This window comes from Lonchura striata, chromosome 1A, assembly GCF_050655825.1.
Source record: "Lonchura striata isolate lonStrDom1 chromosome 1A, ASM5065582v1, whole genome shotgun sequence".
NCBI lineage: Eukaryota > Metazoa > Chordata > Aves > Passeriformes > Estrildidae > Lonchura > Lonchura striata.
In genome coordinates, this window is record NC_140741.1 from 52555692 (window position 1) to 52579878 (window position 24187).

The 24187-nt window shown below is 36.5% G+C and overlaps 1 protein-coding gene across 11 annotated transcripts in view; it reads right to left on the minus strand.

The window, feature by feature from the left end:
* PPFIA2 (PPFI scaffold protein A2) overlaps positions 1-24187 on the minus strand; it is a 286279-nt gene that overhangs the window by 106502 nt on the left and 155590 nt on the right. For all 11 annotated transcript variants that reach the window (XM_085570346.1, XM_085570345.1, XM_021528045.3 and 8 more), the window contains one exon: positions 8167-8268. In XM_085570346.1, the coding sequence (XP_085426472.1) occupies positions 8167-8268 (102 nt within the window). The remainder of the gene's footprint in view (positions 1-8166; positions 8269-24187) is intronic.

Below are 24187 nucleotides of genomic sequence, written 5' to 3' on the forward strand. Positions count from 1 at the left end.
GAGCCTGGCTCATCCTGATTGGTTCTCTTTATGCATAAATTTTTTCACTGCATCATAGCTACGTCTGGATGAGCCTAAATTCAGCCAAAAGGCTACAGATTTCTGAAGAAATTGGGAAGAAAGGGAAGACATTGATCCACAGCTGAGTTTTTAGTACAGCCATTCCTTTCATAGGTCTGTAGTTGTCTAATGCTCAAACTGACACCCACCAGTCCAGAGTAACAAAACCTTGACAATCACTTTTTTGGCCTGAGCAAATTTATCATATTTGATGTCATAATACCCTAGATGACTTATCTTGAAGACAAATGCTGTGATGATCAGGGATGTCTAAGAGCCTGTGTGTAAGACTTAGTTAGGAAGGAAAATGGGAAAAATCTGGTTTAGGAGAGAAGAAAAGTGATGGTGACATGGAAAGCTTGACATGGAAAAATACTAATGGCAGAAAGAATTACATATAATCTATAGCAGAGAGATAAATAAGGAGCACACAAGAAACCTCCTAACGTACATCAAGAAGCTAATTTTGAGCTGGTGCAGACTGACAATCCCAATAGTGAATGTGAAGTCAGCATGGACAGAAGACAAGAAACTTGCTAAGCACAGGCAGAACAGCAATCAAAGAGAGTGATGAAAAGACAAAACAAGTTAAACAAGGTTTTCAAGTATAAGAAGAGAGCAGAGTGGTGGGAATTCAGAATTTCTAATGGGGTAATTGTGGAGGAGTTTGCCATTTGAGATGAACAGTACAGCACTCTAGTCTTTTGCAGAGCTACTGGTAACACATTTAGGTAACCTTACTGCCATGTTAGAAACATGCATAATACATAATACCAAACCAGTGACAATCATCCATTTAACATACACAAAAGCTAAGTTTGCTTTTAGTTGAGAACTATCATTTCACAGGAGAAAAAGACACATTCCAATGTCTGTATACATTTCATAGCTGTTACATAAATCAAGTGCAAAATGCTGTGTTGCCAATTTTGCTGTATATAGATTGTCACAGGTGTGTCAAAAGACCCATGGAGAACTAAACAGTGCTAGTGAACATTTCATACCTTTTCTTTCTGTTCCTACTTACTCAAGCATTTGCACTCACTCATTCTTCTGGAAACTACCTCTGAACACTGGAATTTTCCTTATCATCAGCTCTAGGAATGCTCAAGACAGCATGCTAACATAGGTTTCTCATTTGTAGAAATTTCTTATTTTTGCTTTTCAACAAAAACAACCTCCATTTATTCACAAATTCTGTGAGCACTGTTAACAGCAAAACCATCTGAGTGGGGAACACTACTAACCAGGTCTCTAAGTGAAACATTACTCCCAGTTCTGCTGAAATGGAAAATACCTAAGGGGGTAGGACATCTGACTGATAGCAAATCCTTGCCCCCTGCTCTGATGTAGTGCTAGATTCACAGAATAATATAATTATTTAGGCTGGAAAAAACCTCTAAGATCATCATGTCCTAACATTAACCCAGCACTACTAAGTCCTCCACTAAACAAAGTACCCAAGTGCCACATTTATACATCTTTTAAATAACCTCCAGGCAACCCTACTATTTCCCTGGAGCAGCAGGGCAGCCTGTTCCAATGCTGGATCCAATCACCAAGATAATCTTGGTGAAGAAATTTTCCCTAATGCCCAAGTTAAACTTCCCCTGGTGTAACTTCAGGCCATTTCCTTTTGTATAATTACTTGTTACCTGACAAGGGAGAAGGGGATGACCCCCGCCTGACCTACAGCTGTAGAGAGTGATAAGGTCTCCCCTGAGCGTCCTCTTCTGCAGATTAAACACCCCCAGCTCCGTCAGGTGCTCCTTGTAGGACTTGTGCTTCAGACTCTTCACCAGTTTTGTTGCCCTACTTTGGACATGTAACAATAACTCTTGTTTTATTCAACTTTTCCCCAGTTACAATTATATTAAAAAAGGGGGTAACAGATCTTCCCTGCTTCCCTGGGAAGTGGAAATGTCAACAACAGTGACAGAATTATGAAGTGTCCCAGGGCTACAATGAAAGGAACATAAACATAAAAGATTGACATTGAAGATGATGGTGTGTCCAACCAATGTTTAATGAAGGAAATCACAGTAACTTCTGGGCATGCTGAGGAATTTCCACCACATATATAGTGCAAGAATTAATATTCCAAACAGTTGTGAAAACATCATAAGATTTCACATTGAAATAGCCTTTTAACAATAATAGTAATTCATTTAAACTACAAAATAATTGTTTGAAACAGCTTTAGGCATTTCAGTAAGTTGCAACTAAACTCTGGCATTAATAGTGATCATGGGCTGCTGAGCATTTTCTGCTCCCTCACACTGTCAAGCTGTTTCAGTTGTCAAGCACTCAGAGGGACAGGCAGCTTGCAGAGGAAAGAAGATGAAGATCAACAGCAGCAGGTAGGACAGGATCACCCACGCATCATTGCCATGCTTTTCCTACTGGAAAGCATAAGCTTGACAATGAATTATGAAATAATCTGACAAGTGAGTTTTATGCTGGGCAAATTTTAGGATGCTCAAGATGCCGTGATGATAATTGTATCTTATGTAAATAGGATTGTTTCTGGAACTCTGAACTTTTTATAAGCATAAAAAATACATACAAATAATAAAGACTGAAAACTGCTCTAGTGCATATTTTTTTTTAAATGGCATCTTTAAAGTGTTAACTAAATGAACATGTTAAAAAAGTGTTAAAATGAACATAAAAGGAGAAAGTTTTTAGAATACACCCAGCTTCCTGTATTTCTCAAATCACTTACAAAGCAATCATGGAAATGACAGATTTCTGTGAAACAGAAATGCATGGTTAGATTTAATGGTATAAGCTACATCATTGTAGGTTATCACCTACTCTGCTCTACTACACCATACCATTATGACTACATGGACAGTGAACTGATTTACAAACAGAAGATGAAAGAAGTTAAAACACTCATTTTAAGGAATGATGGCTCAATAAGTTGAAATTAATGTGACCCAGTAGAGTTTGCTACTACAGGACTTGGATTTTAATAAATATAAAAAATTTATCTTAACTTTCATTATTTTCAAAACACTTGTTTGCAGAAAAGGTTCACAGCAGGATAATAAATAGAGACATTAAAGAAACAGCAGACGGTAATGGAAAGAAAAGGAAAGTAATGTATAATTAAATACAGGGGAGAAAACATAAAGTAAAAGACTTTTACTGAAATGGGACAGACTTAGCTTAAGGTATTCCTCAGAGGAATGAGGTAGTTCTCTAAGAAGACAATTCTCTATTGAGGTTGAGTTTAGGAATTCTCACCAGCACAGGAAAAGCTGAATTTTCTTTCAGTCTATATTTAGAATTCACATTGTTCAGTGAGTCTCCATCTCTGATATGAGCAGAGAAGACAAGTAAAATAAGCAGACATGGGGTTGAAGACTATCTAAAATAAGTCACAAAATCAATGATTTTCTTCAGCATTGTTCCACAGTGATGGAAACCACTTTTCACCTGTGGTCAGGTGGTGTGACCTCCAACAGCTACACTGGTAAATTAACAGTGAAAATTTTTCTGTGAAAAAAATAAAGTTAGAGCCCAACTACTGCATGTCTGTCGTTCTGTACAGAAACCAAAATGTGAGTAACCTAAGACCTTAATGAAATCACATATGTGAAAGCAAGATGTAAAAAAAAAAGTAATTATTAGCTAATGATACAAAGTAATAGGAAGAAAAGGGGTTTTATAAGAATAATTAATAGAAATATAATAACTATTATGCTACACAGATTACCTAAAAGCACGTAGTTATATAAAAGCATACAGTTATTGAATAAATATATATTACATTTACTATCTGTTTTTACACTACTTTCCAACAGAAGTTCTTTTTTTTTAAAGAAGACACACATGAATCTACAAGATAGTTAATAATGGTGAGGCAATGATATATATCATTACTTGTACTAATGAATTAATATTTTGCCACTAGTAGGACTTTAGGAGACAGACATACTTATTTCATGTGTACAGTGTTTTTCATCTGTAAGAACTCCTCATGTTTAAAAAAGAAATAGAGTATCTGATTAATTTTAAGCACCTATGGAACTAATTTAATTAAAATGACCTTTGAGAAATCAAGCTAAAATAGGTAAAACTACACTTTAAAATATATTCTTAGAGTTTCTCAATACAGTAGAAGGGAACTTGAATCATTAAATATAGGGTTAAGTCCTGATCTATAGGTATAATGAAACTGCAGTGCATAATTGAAGATGTTTCATAAACATTCAATAAGAAATGGAGACAAAAAAATATAAATAAAATTAGATATAACTCAGCCTTGTTCACTTTAATAAGTATTTCATCTCCTAAGGCATGAAGCAAAAGAGAGTTAATGACATTGTCTGTTACTGCTGTTTCATTTATGTACACAGGCATAATTCTTTTGGTTCTAAACTGTTAGAACTAAAATATTTCAGACCAATTTGAGTAAAAAATTTATGCTTTATGTAAAAAGCACATGTATGTGTCTCGTACTTTGTTGTTGTAGGGAAAAATCCATAATCAGATTAATCCATAGCAGTAGCAGAATATATTTTTTTCAGCTACCAAACCAACCCCCACATTTTCTCATAATAGTACTCTAATCTAATAAGGTAATCCTATGCATTTTTCCTACTTTTAAAGAATACAGACTGGGACAAAAAAAAAAAAAATTAAATTTAAATAGCCAAAGTAGAGCTATTTTATAATTTCCATTAAATAACATGCTAGATCACACTGACTTATCTTACAGCTTCAGAAAAGATGCTATCTTTCTACATGCTATAGGTGATCATTCTAGCTAGAGCATATCCAGAGGAATAACTGTAAGAATTCCTACTAAGATACTTTTTTATCTGTTTTCAAAGTCCCATACAATGGTCTTCCAGAGCGAACCTCTCCGTCTTCCTGTCAGCAACGCTACACAATCAGTGCTCCCACACTTTCTACTTTGCCTCATGTATCAATGGATTAAATTGCCAGCTTTGTTCTTAACATGAAAATATTTCTACAGTAATATGTCATAAAAAGTTAATCATCATAGGCAGCAAAAATACACATTCAACAGCAAATGCCTAAGAATGTTGCTAGAATGATTGAGCAGAAACTTGATTAAATACTGGGGTAAGGTTTAGTTTCTGGTATTTTGGCTGAGATCTGAAGAGTATTTGTACCAAAGAATGTAATTCCATCATGGTCTCTCTCTAATACACGTTACCATCAAGATCTAATACATGTTACCATCAAACTACAGCTTGGCATAGAGTGGGAAATCAGGATGTGAAATCAGTTTTGTCTTTTGTTTGTTTATGTGATGAGCAAAAACTGTGTGAGGCTGTTGCCAGAAAATAAAGAAACACATAGGTGGGGATCTAGAGTAAATAAACTACTGCCAGTTGGGCATAACTGAAAATGCAAAGGGGTCCTGGAAGGCTGGTGTGCACTCAGGACCTGACAGAATTGCCACTTTCATTCCTTTCTGCTGATACTCATTTTGAAGCAGGACAAATCAAACAGTATCTTTTTTGCTGTTATCCCAAGGAGATAAAAGGTTGGATTAAAATTTCAGAAGCTGCAATTTAGAACTGAGCATCTTCATATAAAAGCAGCTGGAAGTGCTACTTGGGACAAAGTGGCTGCTTTGAGCAGTTCCACTATGTGTGGCTATGCATGACTGTGTCCTGGGGGTTCAGGTGAGCTTCACTAACGTAGCCAAGATAGGGTGGCTTAAGTGTGAACATTAGATCAATGTAAAAGATGCATTAGTCTGACTCACTGTGTATGAGAGAAGACATTTAATTTTCTCACTGTGAAACTGTATTAGTGGTCCTTCAAATATTATTATTTTATTAGAATCCTTGCTAAATTAACAGAAAATTTTGGAGCAGTTCTTTTTCTTACAAAATATTAATGCTGTTTTGCACTAATAATGACATAAATTTCAGTTTGCATAAGTGCCTCTTCATAGGCAATGCCTTCCCAATGAATGCTGCTGGAAATCTCATCACTAGCACATTATTGAGACTGTGTTGAAAACAACAGCTCTGCATCTAAAATACTCATCTTTCCCTATCAAAGGAGTGTCCCTATAGAAGACAGCATGAGTATTACAACTAGCTCTGGGATATGTTGTAGTATATAGTAGCTTAATAACTGGCAAGAATACATACGTGACATGAATTATTAATGACAATGCTAGAGGGTCAGGGTAAGGCATGTCTCTGAATTTTTTATATCTCCTTTCCCATCAATATTTGGACTCTATGTACCCCTTCTTTGCTGTAACATCTCCTGCATTCCCTATATATTCCCATTTTTTTCATAGCCTAAACATTTTGATCTCTAGCTTCATCCTCATTTTGAAAACACACTGTTAACATTTACTAATTTTAACTGCAAAGACTTGCAAGGATTATAACACTGTAACTCCCATTTGTTGATATTTGCTCTCCTGGAAAACCTCTTACCGATTTTTCCTTTACGTAGCACAAGAAATACAGGAATGGATGATCTTTAAGCTTCTTGCTCTGCAAAAAAACTGCCTATGACAGAGATCAGTGTGACTTAGGAGATGACTTGCAGTTGAGTCATCTTCCTTTTCTCACACAATTCTTTGACAAGTGACTATCTTAGGCTACTAGGGTGTCTTAGAATTTTTGCCAGTCTGCACTGCTTATATCAGACCCACACTAGGTATTGGTGCACTGCAGTTTTAACACACTAAATTTGGTGTTCAGTGGACTTTGGAGTGAAATGGATAAAGAATTTTTTATTAAATACAAAAATAATACACATGTAGGAGTTACTGGTAATTTAAGCAGCTACAGAAAGTCTTCAGACTTTTCTTCAGCTGACATGATTTGCTAAACCTGGAAAATGCAGTGCAATTCCTACATGTTTCTCAAAATTAATTAATTAATGGGAGAAAAAGTACATCTTACCTATACCTCCCATAAGATTTTCCATGCCATCACCTCTAAGAACTTTGTGCAAAATATGATCATCTCCTGAACATCCAAGATGAGAGAGAGATCATTATAGAGATGATAGACCATAGAGATAGATGGATCAACTTTGCCTCTTTGTTGACATCTGTTTCATCTGTCCTCTCTTGAATTTCTAAACTCTATGGCACTCTGTGATGCTATAGATGGGAAGAAGAAAGCAGGGAGAAAGACCCTCTCTCAGGTCTTTTGGCATTTTGAAGATTCCCTTCAAAATGCAAATTAGCTGACAAAGAAGAGATGTTAGCTGAGCACCCAAAGTGCTATTAGTTTATTAAGAAAAGGAAAATGGGGGAAAGTTACACAGATCACAGCACAAAATATGGATATTAAAAATCATCCTTGGTGTTCAACTTCTGAGATCTATTGTGTATGTTCACTACCAGCCTGACTTCTACCTGATCTGGGATTACTCTATCTCTTTTCTCACACCTCTCCACAAAGACCATAACGTCTCCTCTGCTATCCTCTTGTGTTTCTAGATCAATTCTGCCTTAGCCCAGACAATTCTACATGCAATTATTTTATTCTGAAAACAATTCTGTCCATCATTTGAGAATTTTAAGAAGGTGCTGTATCATATATTCTTGCTCCCAGACAGAAGAGAATTTCTGATTGAAGAAGAACATGATAATTTTCAGGATTGAATCTTGCTCCCACTCAGCTGTATGGCAAGTAACATTTACCTCAAGGGTCACAAGGCTGCATGTAGACTAAACAAAGACTGCATATGGTATGTGTGGCAGCCTTCATCTCATCCTTATTCAGACTGAAGCCAAGGCACAAGGCAAATCTGGTTGTCTGATGTAACCTTGCCTTTTGCCTTGATAAGAGATGAGGATATGTGCAGGCTACTCAGACTTGGAAGGCTGCATGAGTCCCTTGCTATAGAAGACATTTAAACTGAATGACCTTACCATGTTACATACTAAATCACCTGTAATTGTAACTGTTTGCAATGTATCTGGCTAAAACACTAATTTCCTTCTGGACTGCAGCATGGGAGATATGTTCTGCTACTTAGAATCTCTTTCACTTTGTCTTCTTATTCATACAAATTAAGTTCAAGATTTAGATGTAAGTTTAAACACACATGATATCCAGAAAAGGTCTGCTGTGTACTTACTCTTGTGTTGTTTCTTTCAGCTTTTAGTTCTGAAATCTCTTCCTCTTTTTCAAGCAGCTGTTCCCTGCATGCATTTAATTCTTTAGTCAGTGCAGCAAATTCCTGTAGAATAAAATTATATAGGATGTTACTCAAGATGTAAGCACTAGGATAATCGAATCCATGCACATTCTAGAATTTGAGGATTTAAATAATATTTAGAAATCATCAACACAAACTAAAATAGCATATGCTAGCTTCAGTATCTCCCAAAATAATTTCAAGTTTAGACATAGCTAATAAAGGTAACTACTGATTTAAGTTTAGAAACAAAAGAAGATTCAAAATGCTGGCAACATCTCCCATACATAAGCTATCAGAAGCTATTACACCAGAAGAAGAACAGAACTGGCCAATTTCATACCAACAGAGACACCACATTTCACACATGAGGAGGTTCAACTCAACATACCCACTTAGGAGCATTCCTGCTACTCCGTAAAGCAGCCTTTGCAATATGGCATGTGAGAAAAAAGTTAAGGTAATCACTAATCAAAATCTACCTAATATCAAATTAACATAAATAATATATGAGTTGTGAAAAAAATACTTGATATTGAAGTTAACCATTAAAATGTTTTCAGCCATTATAGTGAAAGACTGTGAAGACTCAGAATGTTCACTTAGTTGGAATGAATTTCCTATGAATTAACAACATAAAATGAAACTGAATTTTAAACTGTTCCCCATGTTAAGCTTTATGCATGAAACTAATTCTGAAAAACATCTTTTACTTGTCAAAATTTCTATTAAAATGTCTTGAATTGCTATAACTCTTCAACAATACCCATTTTTTTGCCTATACAAAGGGTAATTGTAGAGTTGTCATTAATTTTCATAAGGAAAAAGTTTCATTCCATATGTATTTATTTTGACAGACATAAAATATAATAAGCTGTAGTGGTTAATATTATCCTTTATAGCAAAGAGATGCTACATATCTCACCCATACAGTAAGGTAAAGGAAGAAAAGTCTTTTGTGATCATATTTTGAGAAAAAAAATGTCTCAAACAGCATTGCTGTTTAACAAAGATGCATACATATTTTTAAATACTAGGTTAATTTTAATTTTACCAGAACTGTCATTTTCATTTTTTTTATATCTAAAGGGAGGAGATGTAGAGTTGTATTTTCAATGTATATCCCCTCATATTGGTTTATCCCTCCATATCCCCTCTTTGTACCTGTGTAATCTACCCCAGTTTTCCCCTCCTTTGCCCCCGAGAGCCACTCCCCTGTCCTTCCCCCGTTGGCTGTTCGGTTTTCCCCACCCTCCCTATATCTGGCTGCTCTGAGCAGGGCTCCCTCTCTTTCTCGGGAGGTCCTTCGAAGCCACATGTGGCCTGGGACCTCTCCAGGCCCTCAAACTTTGGAACTAATCCTGAGGGAGAGCGCCTCTTTCCTTTGCTTGTGGGACCAGCTCATCTTTGGACCCACGAGGGAGCTTCTCCAAGCCCCCCGGGATCCAAGGAGAAGTTCCTTCCCTCTGCCCGCCTCACCCCACTGCCCAGCTGGCCGGGCTCCACAGGGGATCTGTCCCCGTGGATCCGAGGGAGAGACGCAGCAAGCCCACCAGCCCAAAAGTAAGCAGTTAAACTGCACTCCAAGAGAAAGCAGCTAAAAAAATAACCAAACATGTCCAGGTGGTTTATGTTCTCAGCCAGCAGGATGAAGCTGAAACTAAGCCTACTTATTTAAGACAAAAGCTAGTGGTGATATTAAAAGTGCTTGGCTTGCTATTTCTTCTCAAGCTACAGAAAGCAGCTTTTATCTCAACAAAAAAGGTGTTCAACAGAATTTTCGTGGGTATTCCTAGTCCCATTCTGTTATAATCAAGTTTTTAAATAGTTAACAGTATACGATAATATATGTTAAAGATTATTCAAATAAATTTCAAGTTATATTCTGAAAACATGTAACTAAGACTGTTTTTTTTTTCCATTTTCAGCAGCTGGAACTGAAAGCACAGTAGACTTCCATGCAAATTGCATGATAAGAAGGAGAATGTTCTGATATCCTCAGTGGATTTTGTATTAGACACTAGCTAGTGTCTAAACATGACATGAACCATACAATGATGTTTTGTGTCCTACCTTCTAATCAGTCAGTATTTGCTTTTTACATTCTTGTGTCAGGTACATTTAAGGCTGCACAATATACTTTGATGTTAAAACCCCCAGCTTAGCTTTGAAAATGAGATAAATATTGTATAGTCCTCCCTTGTTTTTCAAAAGTATCAGTAACACTCCTGCCTGTAGGTCTAAAATTAGGATTCAGAAACTACCAGACCAGTAGTGCTATTCTATTCAGATTTTTTTTTTTAATCTCCTATCCTTAAAGTTATAAGTAATTTTATATCCTGAACAAAAAAATCATAGTTAATAAAAAGCTGATGATCTCAACTCACTTTGAATTATAATTTTGAAGCACCAAAACCACACATACACACATATTTCTCTACAGCCTGATAGGGTGGAGCCCTTGTTGCTAATTTACATCAATTAATCTCTCTAATACTTTCAGAGTCTCACAGAATAATCTTTCGGTGGAATCTATAGAGTAGGTTGTTACTGTTTATGTTTTCTCATTTCTTGGTATTGTTTCAGCTGGAATTAAAATAGACATTTTGGCATATGCTTGGGCAACCGGATGGGTGACAGGTGGTGGAAAGGATAACAAATGTCACCTGGTTTAAACTTACAGTTCGAGTTCTGAACTACAGTAAGGCAAACCAGTCTGGTAACATGCACTTGCTGCTTTCCTTGTGAATAAAAAAAAAGACACATTTAACACATTGCACATCTTTGTTGTGCCAAGGTGAGCCTGCTTCCAGTACAGTCTCTAAGACTTTGGTCAATATAACCTCAAATAACAAAGGAATAAAGTTTTCTGAGCAGCATGGAGTTTATTCTTAGGGTAATTTTGTCTGGTCATCAGCGTAAATTTTCCCTGCTTTTAATCAAATCATCACTCAAAATTCTCCTCCCAGAGACTCCCTACCTAACATAATGTTGTTTCAGCCTCCAAATATCTTCAGTTTATATTCATAATATCTATTAGCATCTACTTTAGCTGGGCTACCTGTGTCCACTGTTTTAGACTTTGTTACTGGAGGGGTCAACATTGTCCTTTCAAGCCTATTAATTATTCAGTTGTTGCTGCTGCTCTCTGAAATTTCTCTGTGCTTTTGATATACCTGGAGTGCAAGCACTTACAACAAGCAGTCACCTCTCCATATATCTGGAACTCAAGTGGCCAACTTCATCTGAAGTACTAGAGACTGCACATTCATCAAGAGCTTGCAATCCCCTGAGTTGAATGATGACAGAAAGAGGGCTTTATTCTTTGTGTTTATATCATAAGCCTTTTACAGGGATGTCTCAAAGTAAATGGAATTTTCCCCAGAGCTTTACAAGTTACTATTTCTGTCACATCTGTTTCCATAAATTAATAACTAGGATAACACCTCACAACTTCCAAATAATACTTCAAAAACTATATGTAAAACTTATTTTTAAAAGAATCTATTTATCCAATATATCCCTATGACCAATGCTCCAGGAAACATTTTTTTCCACCACAGGTTCTATGCTAAACAAAGTATATTTTTGTTTTAACATAACACACAGTTATGTAATAAATGACATATGATTGATAATGACCTCTGCTCATGCAATTCCCTCATGTATATATGCACAGGGATCAAGGGAATACTGTCACCTGAAATTACAGTTTGCAGCAGAAATCTTGCATGGTCAGTGACCACGACAGTCAGTCATACTTTGGGAGCCCTGAAGGCAATATCTGTTGCATAACTAATAGGAGTTGACAGGCACAACTGCACTCTTAAAGCTCATATAGAAGTTGTAAGGCAGTAATGCTAATTAAGAACTGAAGTGAATTAAAACTCTATGAAAATTATTCAGTTGATAGCACTGGCTTTATACTATACCATGACATCAAGACATTTGCAAATTTTCAAGGTAAATAATCTGAGAAGGAATATTGCTTTCTTCATCTGAATAAACATAATCTCAGCACCTGTCTTAACTGATGATTGTCTTTTTCTCTTAACACTTGGCCTATGAAATTAAGCCTTGAAAACCAATTCAACAGAAATTTGTAGCCACTAAAAGGACCGCTAGGAGTTACCAATAAACAAAACTCAAGGCCTTCCCTGGTGAAAGAGCTGAAGTAGACTTGGAGCAGAGGCTGGAGGATGCCTGAGAGAGTGGGATGCCATCGGACAGGAACGCTGGCAGCAGGACTGGGCAGGGGAGGCATGCTACAGCTCTCTTACCATTAAATTTCTGCCTCTAGGGGCTGGCTCAAGAAATTCTGCTTTCATTGTTTGTTGCTCCCAGAAAAAGCCTGCAAGGTTTATTTTTTATGACCAAATATACATAAACATACGTTAGTAGTCTCCAAATTGAGGGTATGCCACAGAAATTATGAGATCTCATATCTCTGATGCTCAACAGTTCAGAATATGATTTGGTCCAAGTTGAGCTGAAATCAAAACAGTCTCACCATCCCCACAAAAAATACTGACATAAAGTCAAAATTTTGTGATGGTAATAACAAAAACTAAATTAAAATCACATAAAATTCAGTTTTGAAGACACTGAGGAGATTAAGCTTAAAATCTCAACCACTGGATTTTTCAGCTTCTTTCAGGAATGAGTGAATGAACTAATATTCACATAGAAAAATAATGATAGGGGTTTATCATTTCTATCAAGATATGTCAATCAATTTGCTGTCCTAAAAATTTAGATATAATTCATTTAACACAGGAAATCACTATCCACTACAATTCCCTCAGAGTTTTAACCTTTTATATATTAAGTTTTCATCCAATCCATTTTTGGGCAGGGGTGGGTGGGGGGGAAGGAAAAAATATATTTATTTTCTTATTATTTTGTCACTGGATATGTTCTTGGAAATTCTCCATGCCTTTTAAATGACCAAGGACTTATTTTAGCAATTTTGGCAGAACACAGACTTCATCCTTGCTGACTTTGACTTTTATTAACAGAACAAAGTACAAAATAAATCTGAACATAATTCACTATTTATCTTCTTGTTACAGAGGAGTAATAATAAATATTCCTTGATTCTAAAATAGGTTGAATGAAAGATTTTCCCTATCCCTTAGAGTGCTCAAGGCCAGGCTAGATGGCTTACAGAAATCTGGTCTAGTGAAAGAAGTCCTGCCCATGGTAGGGGGGTTGGAACTAAATGATCTTTAAGATCCCTTCCAATTCATATTGTTCAATAATTCCATGATTCTATGATGTAAACACATGGGTTGGTGTCAGTTGTCTAAAATGTTCATTGTTACATTACTGCTCAAAATGAGAGCTCATTTGCACATAAATTTTAGGTTGGACACATATATCCTGAAATACTATGACAGGACCTGGGTAAAAAAAATGGAAATTAGTTTAGATCTCAGGACTAAAAGTTTGATCTCTTAATAGATAAAAGCAAAACTTTTCAAAACTGTAGAATGCTCTCTGAATTAATCTCTTAAAAGTATCAGAGTACTTGCACTATGATGCTTGTGTAGAGTGCTGTCTGCACTACTCCACAAATTAATGTAAGCAAAACCAATTTAGTCTCTGTTTTTCATATTCTTTAGTCACTGGAATTTTTCTATACCACCGTTTCAAAAAATTAGCTGCCATATGATGTGGGTTGGCCACATCGTGTTGAACTACTTTGGCTTTAATATGAACTGAGTGTTACTGTAACTCAGACCACACTTACACAGATCAGTAAATTCTTCTTTACAGACAGTGGCTCTTCCAGAGACATTAATTGCATTTCAAACTATCAAGGATTTACAAGCACTGGTTTGGGTTGCTTACTGGTCTGCAAGACATCTAAAATGTGTGACGTAGGCTTAGTGTCACAACCTGAGAGTTCCATTAATTGACAAAGGAAGACAAAGAGTTGCACCCCGGCAGGTATAGACTGGATGTTAGGAAAAAAGCTAAGCAGGGAAGTGGTACAATCAATGTCGCTGCAAGTGCTCAAAAAACATGTAACTGTGGCACTTTGGGACATGATTTAGTGGTGGACCTGGCCGTGTTGGGTTAACAACGAGATTCAATGATTTTATTCCAACCACTACTTGATCATTCTAAGATGACAACAAGATTTCTGTTATATAAGAGAGAACCGAGTGTCCTGTTTTCAGCTAGGGTAAATTTCTTCCCAGTAGCTGCTACAGTGCTGTTTTTAGGATGTGGAATTAGAATGGTGTTGATAACATGGTGATGTTTTGATTTTTGGCTAAATTGTGTTAATCCTAAAACACGGACCCATATTTTTCCTTTTCTCATGCTCTGCCAATGAGGAGGTATACCAAAGAAACTGGGGAGGAGCACAGCTGGGACAGGTGACCTGAACTGACCAAAGAGACACCACAATACCATGCCCAGTATATAATCTGGGGGAAGCTGGTGAAAGGGTGGCTGATCTGGGTTCAGGAAGGGGAGTCTGGCATTGGTCAGCATGTGGTGAGCACCTGCATTGTGCATCACTTGTTTTTTTCACATTCTTATTCACCATTAGTATTGTATTTTACTTTATTTTCACTTATTCAACTGTTCTTGTTCAACAAAGAAATTTTACTTGAATTCTCCTCCCCATTCCACCAGGGTGGAGGGGTGACAGAGGGGAGTTAAGTGAGTGGCTCTGCGGTGATTCATCTCCAGCTGGGCAGAAAACCATGACAATTCAGTGGACTTGAGAGCCCATTCTTAATTATTTTTTTTTTTAGAAATGTGGGCAGTGACTGAAGCTTTGATAGATGTAGCCTTTTACTCACACAGAAGCACACAGTCAATGTTCTTGGAAGAAAGAAAAGCATTTCAGAGGCTCAGAGTCCATGTAAACATCTATAAGAATTAATAATTCCAATGCATTCACTGAACACAAAATTGGACAAATGCAGAGCTGTTACATATCTTTCCATCAAGAAGAATTCCTTCCTTAGTTAGTTGAATCTACATCAGATTTTGAACTAAGTCTTGCAAATATTTACTTATTCAGCCATCCCCTTCTGAGTAGAAGAAATCATCTCAAGCTTGTAGTCTGTGCATGGCCTGCTACTGTGAATAAGTAACTTACTATGATGACTGTGTTCTCAGAGTAAGAGATATAAATGCTTTTTTGAGCAAAGAGAAAAACACTCAGATACCATTTCAGTACCTGAAAAAAAATATACACAAAAAGCCCCAAAAACTCGCTTCTAGAAAAGAACTCAAAATAATAATAGAGAAAGAGGATTATGCTAGATAAAATTTATGTACCTGATTAAAATAACTCAAACTTATTGAATGGATATGGGTATAAATATTTTGGTGTAGCTTTGCGACCTATGTAAACTGAAAATGTTACATAAACGTCACTTAAATTCACAAGCTGCATCATGTTACTTTCATGATTTTTTAGAACAAGAGCACTACACTATTCACAATTATATTTCAAGTTTCAGTCAGAAAGAAGCTTTACATGCATCTATTTGATGTGGCAGACATTCTAGATAATGGGAAATTCAAAGGTAACGGGAAGAACACACCAGAACTGTCAGGATTTATGATGTAATCTGCCTAATTTTTGCTTGTACACCATAAATAAAGATTAATTCCACCAGATTTTTGAAATCAAAGAGAATCTCCACAACAACATGAGTATTATGGCAATGGCTCAGTTTCTGGCAATGATTTTCCCACACAGGGTTACTTCAGGAAGAAATCTGACACTAGAGACAGAAGATATGGGAACAAATATGCCATCATAGTATTTACCTGAATCTAAGACAATAATAATATGAATATAATTCATATGGCTTTAGCAATATAACCATAAAGAGTGATCCATGTATAACTCTATAATCAGTACCACACAGCGAAACACAAACCTCTTTTCCATTATTTCCCAAATTTGCATGAAAATTGTCACATAAAATAGTACATTTTACATGACACCAGCTAAAATGTGCCTAGTTGGCCTTCCTGGCTTCTTCACAGTTAAATTCTTTTTAAGGAAAACTGCTAAATAAAGTATGCAATCTATTGGCTTTTTAATGTTTTCCCACTTCCTCTATTTAAATAATTTAGACTTGGTGCTCTATATTATCTGTTGTGTACTGATCTATGAAATTTAAGCTTTCTGAAGAATAATATCCACCCAGCAGGTATTGGTATATTAAAACACTTGCAGTAACAATAAAACAGAAGAAAAAGGGAAAAAAGGCATAACAGAATCAACAACAGATTTTTCTTCTTTTTTAATCTAGAATTTCCTGTGTTCTGTGAGACTCTTCAGATTATAAGAGATGTAAGTTGAAAAAAGCTTAAGAAACTGTCTCAAGCACAAGATAGTAGATGAAAAAAATTCACATTATGTATTTGCAATCCTTAGTATCAGGCTGAAGCCTGAGAAAATTTTGAGGCTTCAAAGTACTTAACATCCTCCACCCTGCAAAAAGAAAACAACAACCCACATATATGAATAATTATAAAAATATAACTTTTTAATGTTTTCTAATATTTTTATTATAATGCAGCCTAGTCCAGTTACACCATTCTCCCATATTTATGAACAAGAAACTTAAAGTCTTTCTTCTTTCCCTGTAAAAAAGGCAGATTGAAAACTTAAAGGTCTCTTGTCTTGCAAATCATATAAATTAGATTGGTTTGGAACAGATATCACAGTGAATGACACACATCCTGTTACTTTCAAATGACATTAATTGTATCTTTAGTTCTTTGCTCCTGACTGATGAGAACACTGAGGCACAGAGGATCTATAAGCAAGTTAAACATCTTGTCAGACTAGTACTGAAAAGGGATGGGATAAAACATCACTCATACAGATATCTGTAAACATAATAAAGCTGAATTTGTAATTCAGGTGACTTTTAAATAACTCATCTAATATACAGTATAGGATGGAACTGCAGACTGGCTTAGGATGTGTATTCAGAATGCTTTACTATACACACTGGACTAGTTTTTGTGGAAGTATTACTCATGTACAACATTATGGCAGCACACTTTCCAGAAGTAGGATGAAAGTGTTGTTAGTTGTGACTGTAGGGATTTTTTCCTTAAATCACACTACTGTAGTATAGAAGTGAGTCAGCTATATAATAAGGGGAATTATACCATCAATTTTTTTCCTTTAATAATTAATACCTTTGCTTTACAGATACTCATATTCACTTTTTCTAAAAGCAAATAATTTTCAGATATAGCTGTGTTGCAGACTACAGCATATCATTTTCAAGTGATGTCTTTTAGGATAAAAGATATTAACAGCAATATGCCTTTATTGATTAAATAAAAACTGCATAAAAACTGATGATAATTTACTCCTCCACAGTTGGAAATTTTTTCATCTGTCAAGAAATAAAAAGAGCAAAATATGGTCAAAAATGACAGACTATGACTAATTTAAAAAGGAATTTTATGGAAAATGGGATTGATTTTATTTTAATTAATCAGTTATATATTTTTCCAGATATTAAATACTAAAGATGTGAAATGGTCACAGAGCATTAGTATAAGCACACAATAAATGGCTACATTGAAATACAAGACTACAACCTGCCAGCACAGTCTGATTTTATGCTTACCATCCTCCTTTTTTTTTTTAATACTCAAATTTAAAATAAACACAATGTTATAAAAAGAACATGCCTGGACAATATGCAAATTATTGAAGTGCTTTACAGACTGTACAATGGCTTCATCACATCAATGCACACATACAACTCTTATTATAAGGCAGATTGAGGTCAGTACATGGCCCTAAGAAATAACTTAAAATAAATCCTGACAGAGAGGATATATGAAGGGTGACTATAAGAAGCAACACATACTTACCAGTAAACAGAATATGTCTTCTATTATGATATTGGATAAGGAATGTGCAGCTTTTTTTAGTGCCAATTCCAGATTCCTAGTCTACTTGTTTTTTAGCATCCCTGACTCACTTTCCAGACTTTACTTTCCTAGCTTCAATTTGCTTCTCCCAGAGCAACTTGTTGTTTTCTTCCAGGCAAACTTGACAAAATACAGCATGACCTTTTCTTCTCTCTCATTCTGTGTAACTTTCCTGACACTTGTCTCATTCTCTGCTTTCTCAGCATTGTCTCTGGGTAAATTTTATCCATGATCACACATTATTAATAGGTCAGCAAGTCTCCTGCTCTGATTCAGAGCCCAACCTTCCTTACACAGTAAAATCATACTTTTACCCCTTCAGAATTGATACCAATAGTTCACATTAAATAATTTAAACTTATTTAATTTTTTTCCAGGAGTTTGCCATTTTCCAGTTTCCAATCTTTTTATTAATTTACTAAGTGTAAAACTACAGAAAAAGAGGATCAAGAAAGTGCAAACATGCTTAATTCTATTATTTTTAATAACTTCCAAATTTCAGAGTATTAATCATACCAGAGTCTAACAAAAAAAAAAAAGTCAAAAAGTTGGAGGGTTTTTTCTGCAGAGAAAGATTTTTACAGAATCTACTAAATGAGCTTATCCACCAACTGATCTTTTTGTATAAGCTGTATTTGATCTTTTCCTGGCAAGAATAATTGCTAATGGATCCTTGAGGAGGCAAATATTAGATGTTTTATATCCAAGCTGGTCACCCTAGAGCAGCAAAAGTGAATAAATGCACTTTTAGGATGTGATTGATTTGTCATTTATAGCTTTTATATCCATTTATATATTTTGGGTTGAAAAGAACTGCACCTTTGAATTCCTTTTTTTTTTTCCTTCCCTTTAGGGTTTCTAAAAGACAATTTGGAAGGCTACCTCTTCTGGACTCTAGATGGTTGCTTCTGGTCTGACCTGTCCCAGCAGAACTGAAGCTTTACTGTGAGGAGTAAATAAAACTCCCAAATAAAACTGGTTATCAGAGATCACATCATAATTGTAGCCCTTAGGGCAATAATCTTGCCATCCCCCTTGCTCCTCCAAAGGAAATAAAAAAAGGTTGAAAAGAAAAATAAATTGGTAGTAATTATCCCATTCTTCTAGGTGTTAGTGCTCAACTGGAGCCTTATGGGGGTTTGGTTCTTAGGGAAGACAACAAGACAAGTCACAACCAGGTTAAACTGCTGCCAAAGTAGTTCAGTGCAGGGTTAGGAAAATCCCCTGTAAGAAGAATTAAGCAACAAGGCTGGTCATCCAGGAGTGGTGTGACGACACACTCTCACTGACAATTGAGGAGAACGTCTGTGAACATTACAGCCTTGTTGCAATGGACGAAGGCAGCATAAATGACATTTGGAAGGCATTCCCATTTTTTGAATCCATGGCAATGAACCTGTATATATGGTTTCATAGCTGGGAATTCCACTTTATTTGCAGATCCTTTAACTTAGATGACTACAGTGTATATTGTATACATATACATACTGTGTATGTATACATACATACATATACTGCATTTATATAAAGTAGTTTCCTGATGTGTGTGCTGGAGATAATTTAAGACTGATTTTCTTTCTGTTTGGTAATTGAAAACATGCGACTTTTTCTCCATATGTTGACTTGCTCTCTTTCCCGTTAGTCCAGGTAAGGGTTAGCTAATATTCACAAATTACAAAGATGTATCTCATAAAATAATCACAATTTTGCTTGGGATATACACTGAACATTGTTTCACATACTGAAAATTTATCAGCAATGTTTCATTTTTTCTATACTATTGCAATAAAAATTAAAAAATTCAGTGGTGAAAACAAGATAATTAGTCACAGATGTTCTTCATCAGGAAATATGATGAATTGGTAATTACTGACATAAACTTTGTCCTGAGGAAAAATGTAGTTACAGATGCCAAGAAAACCAAATTAAGGAATGGTGTATTCTGTATTAGAAATTGTATAAGCAACAAAGATCTTAGTAACCTCTGTGCATTTGATGGAAATAAAGGAGTAAAAAAACATGCTAAAATGTTAACATTCAGAAACTGGCATCTATGTTTTTAAAAACTACAGGATCGCTTTTAAAACGCTTTGAGTTTTTTTAAATGCTCTCTCTCTGTTCTCCCCTTCTCCCCCGCTCCTATTTCTATCTCTATCACTCACATTTACTGTTTAATAAAATCTGTTTTATTGACTTTGGCACATGATCTTGAAGCACTTTAATTTAAGCAGAGGTATCTCTTCATAACCAGATCAGAATGGAGCAGTAGTTCAGCACATGAGAAAGAATATTGCTAATCAAGAGCTCTGTAGGACTCCAGTGATTGTGTTCAATAAATACGACATTTACATCAAAACACAGCCTCATCAGCAATACATTCTTTAGCTGCCCACTGGACAGGCAGGTGCTCCACAGGCAGATTCTGCTCAGAGTCCATGCATCTTTGTCCACCGCTTGTTATTTAGTCCTTCAGGCTTCAACAGTGCCTGTGCAATGCAGGGGAACAGCATGACTTCTAGAAAAACAGTACCCAAAAACTGGGATGTAGTTCATGACTTTTAAGAAGTGGTGAGTTATCTGTTCTGATGACAAATACATGCACGTCCATGAGTTTTGTTGCATGATTTGCCATTCCTACCCACTACAAGTAAGTTCTGTTCATTTTTCATGTAGTTTAGATGACTCCACCTAACAATATCCATGTTTCTCCATAATAAGGAAAAATCAGAAATTGACAAACAGATTTATTTATTAAAGTTCTATTTAAAATATTGAGCACAAAACTGTGTCAGAGGAAGGTTGGCTACCTAATCTCCACACTCATACTTCAGAAACACTTGGGCTTGTTTGAAGCATGACTATTGCTTTCAAAACTAAATTATATTTGCTGATCCAGGTCTAGTGCTGTAAACAAAAGTTATGCTTCAAACAACTCTAGTTGCCTTTGAGGTGCTGCAGAGCTCCCGTTTCTGTTTGAAGTTCATTATCCTACCACATTGCCACCAATTCAATGTAACATCTGTCCCTTTTACTACATTGTGTCTACTGATAACTAAATAAACACACATGATAATGTTCAGGACAGAGTGTGTGACAACTTTGAGCTCTTCTGCTCAGGAGAGCTCTGTTTAAGATTACTGTTACCACCACAAGATATGATGGAAAGGAATAGAAAATAAAAATTATCTAAGGCAGTATGTTAGTGAAATTCATGCACAATCACAAATGCACACATACAGACTATTAAATACTCTTAGTAGATATGTTTAAATCTCAAAAATCTAGACTTAGACTACAACAGTCACATAAATCCTTTATACCTTCCTGGTTCCCCATTCTCTAGGGAATTTATGTGCTTTTACACTAGTGAAAAGAAACACAGACTTAGTTAAGTGTACTCAAGATAAACACTAATTACACCAATCACATTATACTTCACAAGCTTTGGTTTGGAAACATAATCCTCTCTGTAGCAGGCAGAGGCCCTGCAAGGCCTCCCTGGCGGTCACTCGCCTAAGATAAGAAATGCCCAGTCATGGTGACTGGACAAAGAAGCCCCTTTTCCACATTCAGACCCTTGTTATCTCTCTGTAAGACCACAGGTCACATTTGCCCTGACCCGAGCGACTGGATAAGTTCCAACACCCCTGTACCCTGTATCAACTCCCATTTCTGCCCAGCTCAGCAGAAGAGCTGTCACTGCCCCCTTCACAGGAGCTGGCAATAAAGGACACCGCTGTGGAACCGCATACGGACTTCTCCTCTCCCTACCCCTGTGCATCTGCCGAGGCACCCGCAGCACAGAGCTGGGATCGCTGCAGAGGTGCTCGCTGAGCTGCCCCCGGCTGGGAGCCGAGCCCAGGGACCCGGACAGGGCGAGCCCGACAGCCCAGCGCCATCCGGACACCCACGGCAGCCGGGGGTCGCACGGACCCCTGGGACCCCAGGCCACATTACCTCTCGGTCTGAAACCCTAAGATCTGCGTCATCGCAAAAAGACAGTTGTCTAGAAAGTATTTAGCATACAGCCAAACAAGTGGGATATATCTGTTTCAGGCAGACACCTAGCTCTCAGTACTTGTAAATTTATTTTGTTTGACAAGGGCTGTGACAAGGAGAAATGAAAGAATCCCGGGAATAAGAAAAAAAGTAGCCTCTGGAGAAGACTCCAGAGAGTCTCGTTTCCATTGGATGTCTACATCCCAGCTGCCCATAAAACAGCGCCTCAATTGTAGTCATGCTCCCACAACTCAGCCCAGCTTCAGCTCTCTTACACATACCACAGCTTATTTGTAAACCATCTTCTGGGTAATCTGGCACGAAAAATCCCTCCCTGGGTGCTAGACCAGTTTGGTAAAGTAATGAATGCTTTGGTAAACCTGGGCAGAGCACTCGGTGGTGTCTCGACCTGCTTGATGAACTGGGAATCTGACTTGGTGTGCCAAAATACTTCCTGCTTGCGCTATATTTAGCATGTAACCATCACATTACTAAAAGTCCTAAAGATATTTATGTGGGTAGTCATCTATTTTAGCACTCTTGTCATGCAAGAAACTCAGTTCACATTACAGAACTGGAGATAGCACCTTGCAGGACCTCTTTTCCTTCTGTTCTTTTTTGGGGACAATATTCTGTAAATCTGTGTCTTGTCTAAAACTCCCATTTTCAGCCTTTATTACTTAAATTTTTATTAGCAATGTTATGAGAAAGTAATTTTTATTTAAAGTAAAATGTATATGTCCTAATGACCTAAGAAAGTAATGTATTCTATGACCTTAAACTCTTTACATTTTGGAGTTATTTTTCAGCTGCACTCAGTGGGGATAAGAAGACCAAAATAATTAAAATGACAGAAAAAAAGTGACAGAATTTCAGTGCTCCTTAGATCTTCATGAAAAAATACCCAACCCTGTCTGCTCCCCAAACTCCAAACAAACCAAACCCCAAAATATTGCAATCATTCCTTGCTAAGGAAAAAGGGGAAAATGTACATACAAATTGCTTAATGTGCTATTTTCATTCTTCCAAGAATATCTGTTGTAATTTGCAGTATTGCTGACTCTGTTGGATTGATCAATGAACCTCTACCATGAAATAAAGCTCAGAGAAGACAGACAAGGATGATAAACCCATGAAGCTTAAATAATTATGGAAGTAGCCACAACTACCATATAGGAATTTACCTCAACACCAAGGGGACCAGTGGGTGGCCTTTATTGCAGGAAAATGGCTGTGTCAGCTGAGAGTCACCTCGTTGTGTACATGGACTTCCCTAAAATAACAGAAAACCTTATTTTCCTGAGCCAGACAGATCAGCATGGGGGGCAGGGGGGGCTATATATATGATTCAACCCAACAATTATAAATACTGATCAAATAGCAAAAGTGACTTTGAAGAGAGCAACAGATTTAAACTGAATTCAACCAATGCATTCCGTTCCAGCAACCAGAATTGCCCAGTGTAATGATTTCAGATGTCTCTTTCAAAAGTCCATCAGGCTTAGAAGTCCACTAGTAAACCTCTTTTGAAGGGAAAAGAACTAAACTATCAAAACTTGACACAGAAATTTGGTACTTTCATGTACTTCTAAAATACTAATAAACCCTAATTTATCATCCCACGCCTACAGAACTTTAGAAAGTTTTGCTATCAGCAGCACAATACTTGGAAATTCTTTCTCATCGAGGTCAAATATACTGAGCATTGTCTTTGGCTGATCAAAGTGAAAATAATAAAATCTTCCCTTCAGCTCTTATGCTATAACATTTCATGTAAAGAAAAACTTATTTTGTATTAAGTAATTTTCATAAATTTGCACTAGAAACCATAACTCAAGGCCTAATTCATCCTACTGTGTGAAAGCACAAAAATATATGTTTTCTTTCCAAAGGAAGTTGCAAACTAAGTATAAATAAAGAAGCAGTAAATAGAGAGGGACAAGGCAGAAACAACATGATAGGTAATTGGCTTCAGCTACATAATGCATAATCAATTTTCCTGGTAAATCAACTGGAATGG